We start from the raw sequence: 16,695 nt of genomic DNA on the forward strand, positions 1-16,695 counted from the left end.
GCTGAAACGCGATAGCCATTTCCCGATGGCATTGCAGCAGAACGCAGACAGCCGAAAAAGGAGCTGCGTGATCGCAAGCGCAGGTGATCGCGCTTGCTAGTGGAAAAGGCCCTTACCCAGTTTTACCACAAGGTAATGCAATGCAAGGCAATGGGGTTTGGAACACTTACATTATCGCGTTGCGCCGTAAGTGCCCGACTGGCTGCCAAGCCGCAAAACAGTCAACAGTGCGTTACCGGACTTCTGCGGCGTTGCAGTGGAGGCGGAAGTGATTTAAGTCAATGCGTGATGCAAGAAATTAAAACATGTTGGTGGTGGTGCTGCGGTGCACACGCCCGGGAATTCCCGTGACATACTTCCTGTCTAGCAGGGAGCACGTCACTTGGTGAGGGACGGCAAGGGGCAAGCAAAGAGGGGTGGGGTGGGGAGTGTTTGGTGTGTAGAGATGGGCCGAACCTCCGATTTTAGGTTCGCGAACTTCCGCGAAAGGTTCGGTTCGCGAACAAGTTTGCGAACCGCAATAGACTTCAATGGGGAGGCGAAAAATGATAGAAAACATGTTTCGAAAGCTCTAATACCTGGAGCCACACCTAATTGAGTGAAATACACATCACTGCTGAAGGACCCACCCACCCTCCCTCCTCCAAGCAAGGTCCTTTATACCATTTGCCTACCTACACTAATTAGTTATGGGACAGCTGCTACACACTCTGCTAGGGAGATTTTAATTGGCCTCCCTCCTCCCTCCACCCTCCAACCCTTCAACCTATTCCCTCCTCCCTCCTACCGGAGGGAGGAGGGTCTCTTCTGGCAGGGAATTATACTATTTTAAAAGCCAGTATACATCATACGCAGTGGCGGACATACGGCCGTGCAGGCCGTGCCGCCGCACGAGGGCCCCTGAAGTTCCGTTTTCTTCAGGGGCCCATTAAGTATTTTTTTTTTTTTTTAATTCTTTTATTCCCCGGGGGGCCCCCCGATTCCTATCCTCCCTCCCTCACCTCGGGGGGCCCCCCTCCCGATATGCGCGGCGGGAGAGCGAGCGAGCGAGCGGCAAATGCAGGAAGTCTTCAGGGCTCTCCAGGCATCCGCTAGAGGCCCAGCCGCTTAGTCTCCAATATGTCTCCAGTTGGAGACATATTGGAGACTCAGCGGCTGGGCCTCTAGCGGATGCCTGGAGAGCCCTGAAGACTTCCTCCATTTGCCGCTCGCTCTCCCGCCGCGCATATCGGGAGGGGGCCCCCCGAGGTGAGGAAGGAAGGGAGGGAGGGAGGATAGGAGTCGGGCCCCCCACCCGGATAGCTACCCACCCGGCTACCTAACCACCTACCCACCCGGCTACCTACCTACCCACCCACCAGGCTTCCTACCTACCCACCCGACTACCTAACCACCCACCAGGCTTCCTACCTACCTACCCACCCGGCTACCTACCCACCCACCAGGCTTCCTACCTAACCACCCACCTAACTACCTAACCACCCACCCGGCTACCTACCCACCCACCCGGCTACCTACCCACCCGGCTACCTACCTACCTACCCACCCGGCTACCTACCTACCTAACCACCCACCCGGCTACCTACCTAACCACCCACCCGGCTACCTACCGGGCTAGTTACCAACCCACCCACCAGGCTACCTACCCACCCACCCGGCTACCTACCTAACCACCCACCCGGCTACCTACCTAACCACCCACCCGGCTACCTACCGGGCTAGTTACCAACCCACCCACCAGGCTACCTACCCACCCACCCGGCTACCCACCCACCCACCAGGCTTCCTACCTACCTACCCACCCGGCTACCTACCTAACCACCCATCCGGCTACCTACCGGGCTAGTTACCAACCCACCCACCCGGCTACCTACCTACCTACCTACCTACCCACCCGGCTACCTACCTACCTAACCACCCACCCGGCTACCTACCTAACCACCCACCCGGCTACCTACCTAACCACCCACCCGGCTACCTACCGGGCTAGTTACCAACCCACCCACCAGGCTACCTACCGGGCTAGTTACCAACCCACCCACCAGGCTACCTACCTACCTACCTACCTACCCACCCGGCTACCTACCTACCTAACCACCCACCCGGCTACCTACCTAACCACCCACCCGGCTACCTACCTAACCACCCACCCGGCTACCTACCGGGCTAGTTACCAACCCACCCACCAGGCTACCTACCCACCCACCCGGCTACCTACCTAACCACCCACCCGGCTACCTACCTAACCACCCACCCGGCTACCTACCGGGCTAGTTACCAACCCACCCACCAGGCTACCTACCCACCCACCCGGCTACCCACCCACCCACCAGGCTTCCTACCTACCTACCCACCCGGCTACCTACCTAACCACCCATCCGGCTACCTACCGGGCTAGTTACCAACCCACCCACCAGGCTACCTACCCACCCACCAGGCTACCCACCCACCCACCAGGCTACCTACCTAACCACCCACCCGGCTACCTACCTAACCACCCACCCGGCTACCTACCGGGCTAGTTACCAACCCACCCACCAGGCTACCTACCTAACCACCCACCCGGCTACCTACCGGGCTAGTTACCAACCCACCCACCAGGCTACCTACCCACCCACCAGGCTACCCACCCACCCACCCACCAGGCTACCTACCTAACCACCCACCCGGCTACCTACCTAACCACCCACCCGGCTACCTACCGGGCTAGTTACCAACCCACCCACTAGGCTACCTACCTACCCACCCACCAGGCTACCTACCTAACCACCCACCCGGCTACCTACCGGGCTAGTTACCAACCCACCCACCAGGCTACCTACCTACCCACCCACCGGGCTACCTACCTACCTACCTACCTAGTTACCCACCCACCCACCAGGCTACCTACCTACCTAAACTCACCCACCCACTAGGCTACCTATCCACCCAACCACCCATGGGAGCTGCGCGCCGGATGGAGGCTGGGACAGGAGGTCTGCTGCTGCAGGTGAGTAAATGTTTTTGTTTTATTTATATTAGCAGGTGTATGTTCTGGGCAGGTCTGCCACATGATTGCATGTATTTTCTGGGCATATCTGCCGACATGATTGCACGTATTTTCTGGGCATATCTGCCGACTTGTTTGCACGTATTTTCTGGGCATATCTGCCGACTTGATTGCATGTATTTTCTGGGCATATCTGCCGACTTGTTTGCACGTATTTTCTGGGCATATCTGCCGACTTGATTGCATGTATTTTCTGGGCATATCTGCCGACTTGTTTGCACGTATTTTCTGGGCATATCTGCTGACTTGATTGCACGTATTTTCTGGGCATATCTGCCGACATGATTGCACGTATTTTCTGGGCATATCTGCCGACATGATTGCACGTATTTTCTGGGCATATATGTGTATTTTCTTGAGAAAACCTGCACAATTATGTGAATTTTCTGGGGAAAGGGTCACCAAAACTTGGGCCCACTGTCTTTGCGTTGCACTTTTCAAGGGAACCTGAGGTGAGAATAATATTGAGGCTGACATATTTCTCTCCTTTTAAGCAATACCAGTTGCCTGGCTGCCGTGCTGGTCCTCTGCCTCTTATTCTTTCAACCATAGACCCTGAACAAGCATGCAGCAGGTCAGGGGTTTCTGACAATATTGTCAGAACTGAGAAGATTAGCTGCATGCTTGTTGCTGGTGTAATTCAGTTTATTACTGCAGCCAAATAGATCAGCAGGGCCGCCAGGCAACTAGTATTGTTTAAAAGGAAATAAACCCTCACCCCGGGTTCGCTTTAAGTTAGTTAGCTCCGCCCTCATCCGGTCATTGCCACGCCCATTTTTTGCCGCGGCGCTACGCGCCGCAGGTTCTATCCACTATTTTTTGCCGCATGCTCAATGCAATAGAACCATTAGGTTGCTTAAAGGAGAACTGTAGTGAGAGGTATATGGAGGCTGCCATATTGATTTCCTTTTAAGCTATACCAGTTGCCTGGCAGCCCTGCTGATCTATTTGGCTGCAGTAATAATAATAATAATAATCCAAACATTTGTATAGCGCTTTTCTCCTGTCAGACTCAAAGCGCTCAAGAGCTGCAGCCACAGGGACACGCTCAAGAGGCCACCCTGCAGTGTTAGGGAGTCTTGCTTTGAACTCCTTACTGAATAGGTACTTGACCTAGCCAGGATTTGAACCCTGGTCTCCCATGTCAAAGGCAGAACCCTTAACCAGTACACTATCCAGCCACTGTCGTGCGAATCCCACCACAAACAAGCATGCAGCTAATCTTGTCAGATCTTACAAAAATGTCAAACACCAGATCTGCTGCATGCTTGTTCAGGGTCTAGGGCTAAAAGTATTGGAGGCAGAGGATCTGCAGGATAGCCAGGTAACTGGTATTGCTTAAAAGGAAATCAATATGGAAGCCTCCATATACCTTTCACTACAGTTCTCCTTTAAAGGGAACCTTAACTGAGAGTGATATGGATGTTTCCTGTAAACAATACCAGTTGCCTGGCAGTCCAGCTGATCTTTGTGACTGCAATAGTGGCTGAATCACACCCTGAAACAAGCATGCAGCTAATCCAGTCTGACTTCAGTCAGAGCACCTGATCTGCATGCTTGTTCAGGGGCTGTGGCTAAAAGTATTAGAGACACAGGATCAGCAGGCGATTCAGGCAACTGGTATTTTAAAAGGAAAAATCCATATCCTTCTCCATTTAGGTTCCCTTTAAGGATTTGTAGCATAAAAGCCAACTCACATTGGCTGGGATTTGAACCTGGGTCTCACTGTATGGTGGACAAGCACACTATCCACTATACCAACTGAAGCTGGCCTGAAATTGCTGGCCTGAAATTGCTGGCCTGAAAACAAGCTGCATGCTTGTTTCAGGGTGTGATTCAGCCACTATTGCAGTCACAAAGATCAGCTGGACTGCCAGGCAACTGGTATTGTTTACAGGAAACATCCATATCACTCTCAGTTAAGGTTCCCTTTAAAGGAGAACTGTAGTGAAAGGTATATGGAGGCTTCCATATTGATTTCCTTTTAAGCAATACCAGTTACCTGGCTATCCTGCAGATCCTCTGCCTCCAATACTTTTAGCCCTAGACCCTGAACAAGCATGCAGCAGATCTGGTGTTTGACATTTTTGTAAGATCTGACAAGATTAGCTGCATGCTTGTTTGTGGTGGGATTCGCACGACAGTGGCTGGATAGTGTACTGGTTAAGGGTTCTGCCTTTGACATGGGAGACCAGGGTTCAAATCCTGGCTAGGTCAAGTACCTATTCAGTAAGGAGTTCAAAGCAAGACTCCCTAACACTGCAGGGTGGCCTCTTGAGCGTGTCCCTGTGGCTGCAGCTCTTGAGCGCTTTGAGTCTGACAGGAGAAAAGCGCTATACAAATGTTTGGATTATTATTATTATTATTACTGCAGCCAAATAGATCAGCAGGGCTGCCAGGCAACTGGTATAGCTTAACCTTCCTGGCGGTAAGCCCGAACTGAGTTCGGGCTATGCCGCCGGAAGGCACCGCTCAGGCCCCGCTGGGCCGATTTGCATAATTTTTTTTTTGCTGCACGCAGCTAGCACTTTGCTAGCTGCGTGCAGTGCCCGATCGCCGCCGCTACCCGCCGATCCGCCGCAATTCCTCTCGCCGCGGCCGCCCCCCCCCCCAGACCCCGTGCGCTGCCTGGCCAATCAGTGCCAGGCAGCGCTATGGGGCAGATCGGAGTCCCCTCTGACGTCACGACGTCGATGACGTCGGTGACGTCATCCCGCCCGTCGCCATGGCGACGGGGGAAGCCCTCCAGGAGATCCCGTTCTTTGAACGGGATCTCCGGATCTCCGATCGCCGGCGGCGATTGGAGGGGCTGGGGGGATGCCGCTGAGCAGCGGCTATCATGTAGCGAGACTTTGTCTCGCTACATGAAAAAAAAAAAAAAAAATTTAAAAAAAAAGATTTGCTGCCCCCTGGCGATTTTTTTGCAAACCGCCAGGAGGGTTAAAAGGAAATCAATATGGCAGCCTCCATATACCTCTCACTACAGTTCTCCTTTAAGCAACCTAATGGTTCTATTGCATTGAGCATTAATGGTACATTTTAGGCTAGCTTCACTTACTACTGTAGTGGTACAGTGCTTAGGGTGACGTGTCCACTGCACAGTGAGATCTGGGTTCGATTCCCAGCTATGGTATGATGTATACTGGCTTTTAAAATAGTATAATTCCCTGCCAGAAGATAGGTTTAAGGGTTGAAGGGTGGGAGGAGGGAGGTGGGAGACCAATTAAAATCTCCCTAGCAGAGTGTGTAGCAGCTGTCCCATAACTAATTAGTGTAGGCAGACAACTGAGTCAAATGGTATAAAAGGACCTAGCTTGAAGGGAGGGTGGGCGGGTTCTATAGCATTGAAAGCAGTGTGTTTGACAATAACATGTCTGCTGACAGTGAAATGGAGGGTAAAAATTTTGCTTTATAGAGCGAACCAAGCGAAGCGAACTTCCGCAAATGTTCGCCTGCGACACCCGCACGCGAACCACCGAAGTTCGCACGAACCCCGTTCGCCGGCGAACCGTTCGGCCCAACTCTATTGGTGTGGCGCTATGCATATGACAATTTACTTCAAGGAAAGGAAAACTCTTCGTGTATGGCACATCCCTTTTCAATAAATGGACTTAGAGCAAAAAATAACACTAAGCAAAACAATCTTACCAGCACCCTGTATCAGAGCCGTGCTGCTCAATTGTCAATATGCCAACCAGACGTGTGCACCGCCGGTTCTTAGAAGAAATGCACAACAATGTCTTATTTCAAGAAAAAAGCAAGGGAGCGTGCACCTTCCGTCAAAAATTGTGCGGTTTAATGGCAGATCAGACAACCAAGTAAGTCGTGCAGGCACTTCATATACGAGTCAACATGGCGTCACATGTGTTGCCAAAACATCTCTTACGTGACCAATGGTGACAGAGTGGCTGGTGCTGGAGGTGGGTGCTCGGCTGAGTGGAGAGGCGACGGCCGTTTCGCGTCTATACGACGCTTGGCCACGCGTACATGGTACGCGTGACCAAGCGTCGTATAGACGCGAAACGGCCGTCGCCTCTCCACTCTCAGCCGAGCACCCACCTCCAGCACCAGCCACTCTGTCACCATTGGTCACGTAAGAGATGTTTTGGCAACACATGTGACGCCATGTTGACTTGTATATGAAGTGCCTGCACGACTTACTTGGTTGTCTGAACTGCCATTAAACCGCACAATTTTTGACGGAAGGTGCACGCTCCCTTGCTTTTTTCTTGAAATAAGGCTATGCATATGACCCTGTTGGCGCACTCTGCCGAAGGGTCATATGATTGATGTTGTGCATTGCAACGGGGTAAACCCTGCCTAAGAGTGATCGTTCCATGATGCGGTGCATCTAAATAGCAAAGCATTCACAAAAGATATACAAGAAGGTGATATGGTGACCATGCATGCTGCTCTGTTTCGACAAGCATGCACAGGCTTTGTTTTTCAGAGTTAAAGTGTTTTAACCTCCTTAGTGGTAGCTGCAGCTCAGAGCAGTAAACTCGAGCTACACTCGTGGTAGCCGCCGGGAGGTCCATGCAGAACATTGCACGCAGCGTGGGTTCTCACTCACCTCCTGGGCGATCCAAACACTGGTGGCCATTCCTCTTCTTGTCAATGGAGGCTCTGCATCCCCCTGGTGAGATCACTAACTGTCGTCATGGCGACAGCTGGCAATCTCACTATAGGGTTACAGCGACACACAGGACGGAGGGAGAACTGCAGCGCTGGATTCCAGGGAGGTGTTTAGGTGCAGGGGTTGTTCCAGGCTCTCTCGTGGTATGATTTTTTTCTTGCTTTTAGGGTCTTAAAGCACATTAAAAAATTGTACCGCTTTTAGACCCTAAAATCAGGAAGGAAACATACCTCCAGGGAGGTTAAGAAATCCCCTGAAATAAAGGCACTCGATGGGTCACTTATGAAGTGTCAAATTGTTCAAACTAATCTGTACAGATAATTTTCAGCAGCAGATTTTCAAAGATCGCAGTCCAAACACACTGTTTGGATGTTGGCCCAGCAGTGTACCTCTTTATGGAAAAGAAAAGGGTGAAGCACATGCAAGTGGTGCATTTCAAAAGAGGTATTTAATGAGGGGATTCACAGTGGCCAATCAAAACTGAGAAGCCCAGTGGCCACAGAATTATGTAAATACATATACCGTATGAACTGTTTTTCCTAAGAAGTATTTCGTAATGACACTGCCTTCAAAATCTACTGATCACTGCAGAAAAGAGCAAAAGTTACCTTAACCAAATCTTTTGGCCATCCTGTTCCCAGCACACTTCTGCTTCCATATCCAAGCGTATTGCCACCATATTCTGCCACCTTCCGGCTGTTTGTATTTGGTCCAGCATAGATCACCAACTGTTTATAGATACAAAGAGGAAAGGGGGACAAGATAAGAAATAAGTATATTGGCCCCTAAGCTCTCTCAATGGAGCTATTTCAAAAGTACATGGAATCGAAATGTATGGCAGGGCTATGTTCTAGGAAAATGCATGCACTTCAAATTCTGTATAATTAATTACCATTCAAAACCAAACTAACACCTACACGCCTATTTTTCTTACTATAAGTGGAATCTTCTTTTAAAGCGGATCTGAGATAAACTTTTACTCAACGCATAATTGTTTTCCTTTCATATAGTTTATAGGGCATTCCTCAAGATATATATATATATATATATATATATATATATATTTTGTTTTAATACTCTAATTGCCTATTAACCAAGCAAGTCTCGCCCACAGCTTCTCCAGAGTGCCTTGGCACTCTAAGCCTTAGTAGCAAGGGCTTATGGGAGCTCAGTCTGGTCAGCAGGTGCAGGTTACCAGCCAGAGATTTCAGAGGCGGAGGAGAGGGGAGTGAAGTTTTCACAGGCTGAGGGCTGGAGATGCTATCAGCTTGCCCGTGTGTAATGTGGCAAACAGAACATGGCCACTCTCATTCTATCACAGGAAATAATCATAAACTGTTGAAGCTGTTTGCAGCTAGATTTGCTGTGTAAACTATCTAAACTTTAGATAAGATATAGAGACAAGTTACTTGTTATAGTTCTATAGTTTTCATCTCGGATCTGCTTTAATAGTTCCCAAGTCACTGACTGTTGTGACAAACTGTTGAAGCCAATAGATCAGGCAAAGTAATTAGCATTCATTGTTAAGCACAGTCAGCATTGGCAATTCTCCTAATCTCTCAAAGATCTGCTTTAATACTGCCATGTACTAAACTGTAGCTAAACAACTGGACTCAATATTAGAGAATTTAGAACTGCCTGCACATACCTTGTCATAATCGTACTGTGAGGAACACCTGCTGTCAAAGCGGAGGTACAGACATCGGGCTCCCGGGATGTGAACACTTTCCTTAAACTTGTAATTGTCTCTAACAGGATGTGCGGTCTCTACATTCTTTCCTGCAGCCCATGGAGCTGGGATCTTCAGCCCAGTGAGGAAGCCTGGCTCTTCCTTCTCTTCCAACATCCTAAAGTAAAACATTAGATGACAATGCACAAAAATGTATATGTTATACACAGGAACAGACTGAAAAAAATGAGTTGCAATCTATTGGAAAAAAAACACTAATAGGAGCCAGACAGCAGTGCGCTGGACAAACATGGCGCCCCCCACAGACATGCTGTTCTGTCACTTGCACTCTTTTGCAGGGCCGTTTCTTGGGCAGTGCGGGCAGGGCGACTGCTCTGAGCGCTGACCGGCAAGTAGAAGAAGGGGAGCAAAGGCAGAAGGACATAACCGCTAGGCGGTAGGGAGCCATTGTCACGCAGTGTAGCCGTATGGGAGAAGAAAGAAAAACACCAGCGCAATCACCTTCCTTGACTCCTCCTGGGCATTCTGCGGCTGCCTGCATCAGACGTCAAGTCACCGTGTGATGACAGCCGATGTCCTGTAGCGGTACTGCAGGCTGTCAATGGCGCCCATGGAGGAGTCGGCTTGCTGGGGGCTCTATTCGCCTGTGTGTTTTCCTGGTCCCTGCTTCCTCCTGGATGAGTGGCTGATTACTAGTAAGTAGGCAGATCTACTTGTGACAGTGTCATTGTCCCTAAAGAGTATGAGTTTGCGAGTCCATGGGTGCAAAGCAGCCTAGAAACTGCCCTGCTCTTTTGTTTACTGCCTGCAAACATTTTTATATGTATTTTCTTTGAATTTCCATTCAACATCAAGCTTTCAAGCAGGAAAGCTATAACCCATCTCCAGGGGCAATTGCTGGCAGCATCTAATTAGGCTTTAAAGTTGGACTAAAAGCAATCATGCGATCGGACAGCATTACTCTTAGGGTCCCATTATCACTATACTTAAGTACACATCAATCAGCGCTAACATTGACACCAATAGCAAGTCAAGTGGAATATATTAGATAGTAAGTGAATGGTCCGTTCTCAGAGGTGAGGTGCAGTAAGCAGGGGAAAATGGTCAGATCAGTCAGAGTGCCCATGCTCTTTCCATCCACCACTGAAGGTATTGGGCATCTGAATGAAAAGCATTAATGAAGATAGGATCACTACAGGCCTGAGTGAGAGGATATAATCAAGCTGGAATGCAGCACTTGCAGTTAAATTTTTTTTAGGAATCAGGAATGATCCTTCTAAGCCACACATTCAAGATGTCTATGTAGCCTGGTGTTTTAAAGCACAAATTCATCCTAAACTCTTATTTTACTTTTGAATAATAGAAAACGATACATTCTTTACTGATTTGATTGCAACAGGTGTGTCCACAGAGGGAAGCTTTTTCTTTTTTTACACCACATGACCCGCGCTGTGGAGCGCACATGAAGTCGACTCGGAAGCCGACCTGGGGAGGTCGGCTTCTTCACCGCTGGACGCCAGGAGGGAGAAGAGCTGCGGCGAGTGCACCGATCGACTGCCAGGAGCTGGAAGAAGCTCCAGGTAAGTGCAGTTAGTTTTTTATAGTCTGCGCGGATCTTCCCTTTAACCACTTTGCATCCAGACCTAGTTTGCCACTTATGGACCCGAGCAGTTTTGACATTTTAGCTACGTCTCTATTTAATCAGCCATAACTTTATCCATACTTATGACACAAATTAAATATATATTTTTTTTTTTCAAGACAAACTAGGCTTTCATTGCATGACATTTTTTCCCTCCTGCAATTTTGTTTTATATGCATTTTAATGGGGAAAAGAGGAAAGAAATAGAAAAAAAACCTAATTATTTCTCAGTTTTACCATTTCCAGTTTAAAAATAAAAAGCGCTACTGTAGATGAAAAACACACAAATTTTGTTTGGCTATTTCTACTGTTTATCACTATGTTCCAGTCAAAATTCATGGTGAGTATATCAGATTCTGAAACTATGCTACGGTGTATATTTTTCACTATGAACTGAGAAAATACAAGCATTTTTAATGGTAAAAATCAATCTCATTGGCTCAGGGAACATATATTCCCTTTCACCAATTAGTGTTGCATCAGATAGTGCCGAAGGTGTGCACAGGAGCAAGCCCAATCTTGCACAGCTGTGCTTCAGCTATAAGATGTATATACAGGATCTTCTAAAAAAATTAGCATATTGTGCTAAAGTTCATTATTTTCTGTAATGTACTGATAAACATTAGACTTTCATATATTATAGATTCAAATACACAAAACTGAAGTAGTTCAAGCCTTTTATTGTTTTAATATTGATGATTTTGGCATACAGCTCATGAAAACCCAAATTTCCTATCTCAAAAAATTAGCATATTTCATCCGACCAATAAAAGAAAAGTGTTTTTAAAACAAAAAAAGTCAACCTTCAAATAATTATGTTCAGTTATGCACTCAATACTTGGTCGAGAATCCTTTTGCAGAAATGACTGCTTCAATGCGGCGTGGCATGGAGGCAATCAGCCTGTGGCACTGCTCAGGTGTTATGGAGGCCCAGGATGCTTCGATAGCGGCCTTAAGCTCATCCAGAGTGTTGGGTCTTGCATCTCTCAACCTTCTCTTCAAAATATCCCACAGATTCTCTATGGGGTTCAGGTCAGGAGAGTTGGCAGGCCAATTGAGCACAGTAATACCATGGTCAGTAAACCATTTACCAGTGGTTTTGGCACTGTGAGCAGGTGCCAGGTTGTGCTGAAAAATGAAATCTTCATCTCCACAAAGCTTTTCAGCAGATGGAAGCATAAACCCACTTTTGAACCAGAAACAGCGGCAGAAGCGCTTGACCTGGGCTACAGAGAAGCAGCACTGGACTGTTGCTCAGTGGTCCAAAGTACTTTTTTCGGATGAAAGCAACTTTTACATGTCATTCGGAAATCAAGGTGCCAGAGCCTGGAGGAAGACTGGGGAGAGGGAAATGCCAAAATGCCTGAAGTCCAGTGTCAAGTACCCACAGTCAGTGACGGTCTGGGGTGCCATGTCAGCTGCTGGTGTTGGTCCACTGTGTTTTATCAAGGACAGGGTCAATGCAGCTAGCTATCAAGAGATTTTGGAGCACTTCATGCTTCCATCTGCTGAAAAGCTTTGTGGAGATGAAGATTTCATTTTTCAGCACGACCTGGCATCTGCTCATAGTGCCAAAACCACTGGTAAATGGTTTACTGACCATGGTATTACTGTGCTCAATTGGCCTGCCAACTCTCCTGACCTGAACCCCATAGAGAGTCTGTGGAATATTGTGAAGAGAAAGTTGAGAGACGCAAGACCCAACACTCTGGATGAGCTTAAGGCCGCTATCGAAGCATCCTGGGCCTCCATAACACCTGAGCAGTGCCATGGGCTGATTGCCTCCATGCCACGCCGCATTGAAGCAGTCATTTCTGCAAAAGGATTCCCGACCAAGTATTGAGTGCATAACTGAACATAATTATTTGAAGGTTGACTTTTTTTTGTTTTAAAAACACTTTTCTTTTATTGGTCGGATGAAATATGCTAATTTTTTGAGATAGGAAATTTGGGTTTTCATGAGCTGTATGCCAAAATCATCAATATTAAAACAATAAAAGGCTTGAACTACTTCAGTTGTGTGTACTTGAATCTAAAATATATGAAAGTCTAATGTTTATCAGTACATTACAGAAAATAATGAACTTTATCACAATATGCTAATTTTTTGAGAAGATCCTGTATATGTCCTCGTGGCTTAGATGAAGTCACAGAGGATGTAGATATACTGCAGTGGTTGATAAAGTGGTTAAAACCAAAAGGGACTCAAAAGTTCTATATGGGAGAGTTCAGAAAGATACAATTCTTTATCTTATCAATTTATTTTCAGTTCAGGATTAAGCATAGATAGAGGGAAGGTTCTGTGTTTTGCATCAGTCAAAGAAGGGTTCTGTGTAGAGTAGTGTTAGGTTTAGTCATAGTAAAATATTGGTAAAAATTACCGATATCTTACTGTCGGAATTTAGTAGTAGAATATCGCTAACGAATGATATTCTACTAGTGGCAATCTCCTGCACCCTTTTGTCCAGGTGCCTTATTTCCATGTACTGCCCACTCCCTTTCTCTGTGATATAATGGGTCAAAATTTGAGTTGATTAAAGAGTTTCAGCCAAATCTTTTCTCCAAAGCAAAATAAAGTTAAAAAATAATGGGTACAGTTCTGGTGTTTTTGTAAGACAGACATGGGGTTTTATTGTTTTACAGCAGTTGTTTACTATTGTGAATCACATTTTTCCAGTTTTCCTCATTGCAAAGCAATGGAAATTGTCCTAAGAGACTAAACAGACCTACATGGCTGTTCTTCCTGTGAGTGATTTGCAATTTGCAGAATGAATTGTGCTGCACTCTTGGGAGTAGATTTGGCAGGCTGAACACTCCTGGGAAGATTCTGTGATGTTGCAAGCCTCATCCATCTGAAGAGAACGGTTACTGTGGTTCCTTCCAGACTTTACTTACAGCCTTGTACCACTTTCCAAGTTGATACATAAACAACTTTCTAATCTCTCTGGAATTTTTCCTCAGTTTAGTATCGGCTTTTGCAGAAACTTTGTGATGACCACTTCCCTCTCTTGATTAGGTTTAGAGTAATACATGTGGGTACACTTGATGTGGACCGCTAAAATTCAGCCTGGCTGTTTTCAGAACAGTGGAATCTAATTATCAGTTACATTTGTTCAAATGGATTTTCAGTATTTGCCTGTGTGCATACAAATGATTGTAACAGTGATATGGGAATAGGTAACATTTTAAATAATAATAATAATAATAATAATAATAATAATAATAATAATAATTATTATTATTATTATTATTATTATTTATGTATATAGCGCCGACATATTACACAGCGCTGTACAGTGTATATATATATATCTTGTCACTAACTGTCCCTCAAAGGAGCTCACAATCTAATCCCTACCATTGCCATATGTCTATATTATGTAGTGTAAGTACTGTAGTCTAGGGCAAATTTTTAGGGGGAGCCAATTAACTTATCCGTATGTTTTTGGAATGTGGGAGGAAACCGGGGTGCCCGGAGGAAACCCACACAGACACGGAGAGAACATACAAACTCTTTGCAGATAGTGCCCTGGCTGGGATTCGAACCAGGGACCCAGCGCTGCAAGGCGAGAGAGCTAACTACTACGCCACCGTGCTGCCCAATGCTAATATTTGCATGCCACCTTTCTCCTGTCTGGCTCAAAGCCTCTGAGAGCTGCAGACACTAAGGACATGCTCAATAGTCCACCCTGCAGGGTGAGGGAATCTTGCTTAAAGGGACACTGTAGGGGGGTCAGGGGAAAATGAGTTGAAGTTACCCGGGGCTTCTAGTGGTCCCCCACAGACATCCTGTGCCCACGCAGCCACTCACCGGCCCCGCCTCCGGTTCACTTCTGGAATTTCAGACTTTAAAGTCTGAAAACCACTGCGCCTGCATTGCCGTGTCCTTGCTCCCGCTGATGTCACCAGGAGTGTATAGCACAAGCCCAGTATGGTCTGTGCCTGCGCCGTGCGCTCCTGGTGACATCAGGGGAAAGTCTGAAATTCCAGAAGTGAACCGGAGGCGGGGCCGGAGCATCGGTGAGTGGCTGCGCGGGCACAGGACGTCTGCGGGGGACCATTAGAAGCCCCGGGTAAGTTCAACTCATTTTCCCCCGACTCCCCTACAGTATCCCTTTAAGGACTCCTCACTGAACAGGCACTGGCTTCAGCCAGTATTTGAACACTGGTCTTCAATGTCAGAGGTGGAGCCCTTAAAGCAAGTCTGAAGGGAAAAAAACAGATACTCGCCTAAGGAAAGCGAAGGCTCTGGGTCATATAGAGCCCTCCCATTCTCCTCATGGTCCCCATGTTCCCCTGCAGGCTTCACAGTTCAAATCTCCTGCCGCGGGAGACTTCAGAAGTCTTTAGAAGCACTCGGACTCCCAAAGAGGGGCGGGTCTGTACTGCACAGCACAAGAGAGGGCACTCGCACATGCACAGTACAGAGTGGCCCGTCGTTGGAAGCCTGAGTGCTTCCGAAGACTCCCGAACCCTACCCAATGCGGAAGAGAGCAGTCTAGGACTTATGGAGGGGGAGCCTGCGGGGACCGGGAAGGCTTTATAGGACCCAAAGTCTTCCCTCTCATTATGTGAGTATGTCTTTTTTTATTTTTTTCACTTCAGACTCCCTTTAACCAATACTCTATCCAGCCACTAAATATAGAATACATGTAAATATACACTTAGATTCCGTTTGTCTCGCCACTGTACTAAGAGTTACCTGTCATTGTTCTTTTGTTCTGAAATTCCACTTGGAGAACTTCCAACATCTGCCAGAGCTGTACATTGGGTTTTAAGCAGAAGGGCAGTCTGCGAAGATATAAAGGTCAGTGAAAATGCTGATTATGTAGTATGCCTTTAAATGTGAGCATATTTTATGTACAACCTGCCATTGATAAGCCAGTAACTTATCTATCCAGTTCTTACCTGACTAGTGTAGAGTACAAGCTGCACCAGCTGAGGCATCAGAGCATCCGCCATTGTTAGTGTCTGCAGGTTGGGATGCATGAGGGATGTAAGCAGCACTGGTAGGAGGTGGCCGAGCATTGTGGATTTGGTGATCTGCTCTAAACCTTTTAATCTACAACATATAAAAATATTATGACAAAGGGTTATCTTTGAAGCAGATACAAAACATATAGCTAAAGGAAAGGGGACGCCTCATGTAGACATATCATGCACCAACAAAGATACTGACGATAATTTATGACACATACAGTTAGGTTTATAAATATTTGGACAGGCAACTTTTTCTCATTTTGGTTCTGTGTATTACCACAATGAATTTTAAATAAAACAACTCTGATGCAGTTGAAGTGCAGACTTTCAGCTTTAATTCAGTGAGGTGAGCAAAACTATTGCATAAAATTGTGAGGCGACTAAAGCATTTTATACCCTCATTTCAGGGGCTCAAAAGTAATTGGACAAATGAAATACTGTATATACTCGCATATAAGCCTAATCTTTCAGCACAAAACATGAGTTGTAAAGTTACCCCCTTGGCTTATATGCAAGTCAGTGGAGCAGAACGGATGGTGAAGCAGGCTTTGTTACTGGCAGAGGAGCGTAAGGATCGTGCACTAGAAATTCTGCTATTGCCAGCTGGCTCCATGCTGTGTCCGTCCCTGCAACATGGTGTGCAGAGTGCGCTGCTCAAGACTTTCTGTGGAGCAGAACGTGCAAGCAATGTGTCAGCG

The 16,695-nt window shown here is 47.0% G+C and overlaps 1 protein-coding gene across 2 annotated transcripts in view; it reads right to left on the minus strand.

The window, feature by feature from the left end:
- Positions 1 to 16,695, minus strand: part of HECTD4 (HECT domain E3 ubiquitin protein ligase 4) — a 218,182-nt gene that overhangs the window by 87,927 nt on the left and 113,560 nt on the right. For both annotated transcript variants that reach the window (XM_068245864.1, XM_068245855.1), the window contains exons 19-22: positions 15,926 to 16,079; positions 15,720 to 15,808; positions 9,334 to 9,532; positions 8,294 to 8,413 (exon numbers count right to left, since the gene is read on the minus strand). In XM_068245864.1, coding sequence (XP_068101965.1) covers positions 8,294 to 8,413; positions 9,334 to 9,532; positions 15,720 to 15,808; positions 15,926 to 16,079 — 562 coding nt within the window. The remainder of the gene's footprint in view (positions 1 to 8,293; positions 8,414 to 9,333; positions 9,533 to 15,719; positions 15,809 to 15,925; positions 16,080 to 16,695) is intronic.

Source organism: Hyperolius riggenbachi, chromosome 1 (genome assembly GCF_040937935.1).
Source record: "Hyperolius riggenbachi isolate aHypRig1 chromosome 1, aHypRig1.pri, whole genome shotgun sequence".
Classification (NCBI taxonomy): domain Eukaryota; kingdom Metazoa; phylum Chordata; class Amphibia; order Anura; family Hyperoliidae; genus Hyperolius; species Hyperolius riggenbachi.